This window comes from Teleopsis dalmanni, chromosome X, assembly GCF_002237135.1.
Source record: "Teleopsis dalmanni isolate 2A chromosome X, ASM223713v2, whole genome shotgun sequence".
NCBI classification, from domain to species: Eukaryota; Metazoa; Arthropoda; class Insecta; order Diptera; family Diopsidae; genus Teleopsis; species Teleopsis dalmanni.
In genome coordinates this window covers 8,014,234-8,016,459 of record NC_051848.1, presented here as the reverse complement: position 1 = coordinate 8,016,459, position 2,226 = coordinate 8,014,234, and the positions used below count along the sequence as shown (strand labels likewise).

Genomic DNA, 2,226 nt, shown 5'->3' with positions numbered 1-2,226 from the left:
TAGAATTTAAAATAAATTTTATTGCATTCAACGAAATAATTTGTTAATATTTTATTATCTGTTGCTTATGTTTACCAACAAACAGCACATTGGCTTTCTTCACAACAACTTTTTTTTTCTTATTATATTTAAACGAGATTAACCAAATAACAATGTTTCGTTTGAACCACAACTAGTTCCCTTAACCAACGAGTAGTTTATATATAACGAACTCTTGTACTTTCTTTAACCAGTAATTTTTTCAATCAAAAAAAACAAAAACTCAGGGACTTAAAGGTAAAAAAAAGTAATAAAAAAAACAAAATTATCAAAACAAAAAAAAACAACAACAATAATTATTAATATATTAAATTAAGTTAATTAAGGTACAAAAATATACTAAGCAAATTCCATTTTATAAATCCATATGATCAGGCGAATCCTCACTCACTTTACTTAATGTTTGTAAGGTGTTTGATTCAGTACCAGCTGTTGGAAAATGCGATGGAGGATGTGCGCATCTCGACAATAACAACTTGCGATAGGAACCCACTGAATGGAACCCACTGATCGGATTGGCTGACGAAGGCTGCTGGACTCCAGCAAATTAATATATGTGTATAAATTATGTTTGCTCGTTCCCACTCGAAGGGAAGAAGTGAAATGTTTATTGCTAGAATATAATTATGATTGGTGAAAGTGTCCCAACCATTCACAAGTTCTACTTAATATAACTTAACTACTAAACCTTAAACTTAATATTCGAGCTTGTCGAAATGTTCGGGTTCCATAACCTATATAAAGCGGAACACTCAAGTTTCAATAGAGTAAACAGTCTCAGAACTGAAAATGTGTAATAATTTAAAAAGACCTTCGCATTTTAATGTTTCTTAAAAAACTATTTAATTAAAAAAGTTATTACCAACATTAATTTATATAAGCCGTAAATTGAAATTGAACATAATTACATAAAAAACTGAAGGCATATTTTTGATGGGCACTAGTGATCATCATTCATTCATTTTTAGGAGTTTTAACGGCAGATGTACCGGTAGGTTGAGCATTGAGACGCATATAGGCAACGATTTCATCCTTAATCCATTCCTTATTATGTGGAGAAAAGGTGTCAGTCCCAACGCGTAATAAAACAGCAAAATCTCGAAAACCATCCATGAATTTGAAAAGGTCACGCAGATCGTAAGTGAATACTTCAGTTGTTGGAAACAAACGTACAAGATGTTGTTCATACATCCGGCATATACCTTCAATGCATGCATCCATAGTTTCATAATCAAGGAAAGTACGTCCACTTTGGAAATTGAAGGGATCAACCAATAAGATAACTAGAGCCATTGTAAAGCAGCAGAATATGTTTAAATGCCAATGAGAAACAAATCAACTAAAATAAGCAGAAAAAAATTTCTTGTTCATATGTAACAGTTAAAATGTTTGATACTTAATTAATTGTATTAATGAAAAAAAGTTGAAAAAAGCCTTACATTTTTTAAATCCGTTACTTTTTATCTTACGAACTGAACTTGTCTATATTTCAACTCAAACGAGACGTATGCCAACGATTTGAACTCTTCAAATTAAAAGTTTGAAAAAAGTTGAAATTTTTGAGTGTAAGTAAGGCATTGCCAGACCTATTTAAAATTTGAATGCATGACATACTATGTGAAATTTACTGAGATGATGTTCGATAATTGAAGAAAACTAATTTAATTTAAACTTAAGTAAAAATAATAAATAAAATATATGTGGTATTGCTTTTTTTAAATTTAGTACAATTTTAGATTAAAGAAACTGAACAGAATCAATAGAGAAAAACGATTTCATCTCCTTAATCCTTATGGAAATATTTTAAAAACTTTATTGAGAGGCTCAAGCTTAGAGAAGCTACTGACTTATTCACAAAGATTCATGTAATTTATTTATTGCCATGAAAAAATATTCCATTCGCATCAAGTCACATGAATTTGGTGACCATGTCTCAATATCATTTCTGGAAACTATAAAGTCATCGAAGAATCGCACCATCGAAATTCACCTACATTTTGAATATTTTCTGAAGACTATATAGTCGTATATAGTCATTGCTGCGGTTACTCGTTACAAGTAAAGTCATTTTTGCATATTCACCCACATACTAAAGAATAAATCTATGTTGATGGGTCTGCTTCGCTGCCATTCGTATTGACAGTTCGACAATTAGGTGACCACATTATTACATCACCTATTGATACC

General features: G+C 30.6%; 1 protein-coding gene across 1 annotated transcript; it reads right to left on the bottom strand.

The window, feature by feature from the left end:
- Positions 1–927: 927 nt before the first annotated feature.
- On the bottom strand, positions 928–1,568 carry LOC119662471 (enhancer of rudimentary homolog). The gene is made up of 2 exons (XM_038072094.1): positions 1,479–1,568; positions 928–1,378 (listed from the first exon to the last, which is right to left on the bottom strand). Exon 2 carries the CDS (start codon positions 1,330–1,332, stop codon positions 994–996), a length of 339 nt encoding a protein of 112 aa, XP_037928022.1. The 5' UTR covers positions 1,333–1,378; positions 1,479–1,568; the 3' UTR covers positions 928–993.
- Between the last annotated feature and the right edge of the window lie 658 nt (positions 1,569–2,226).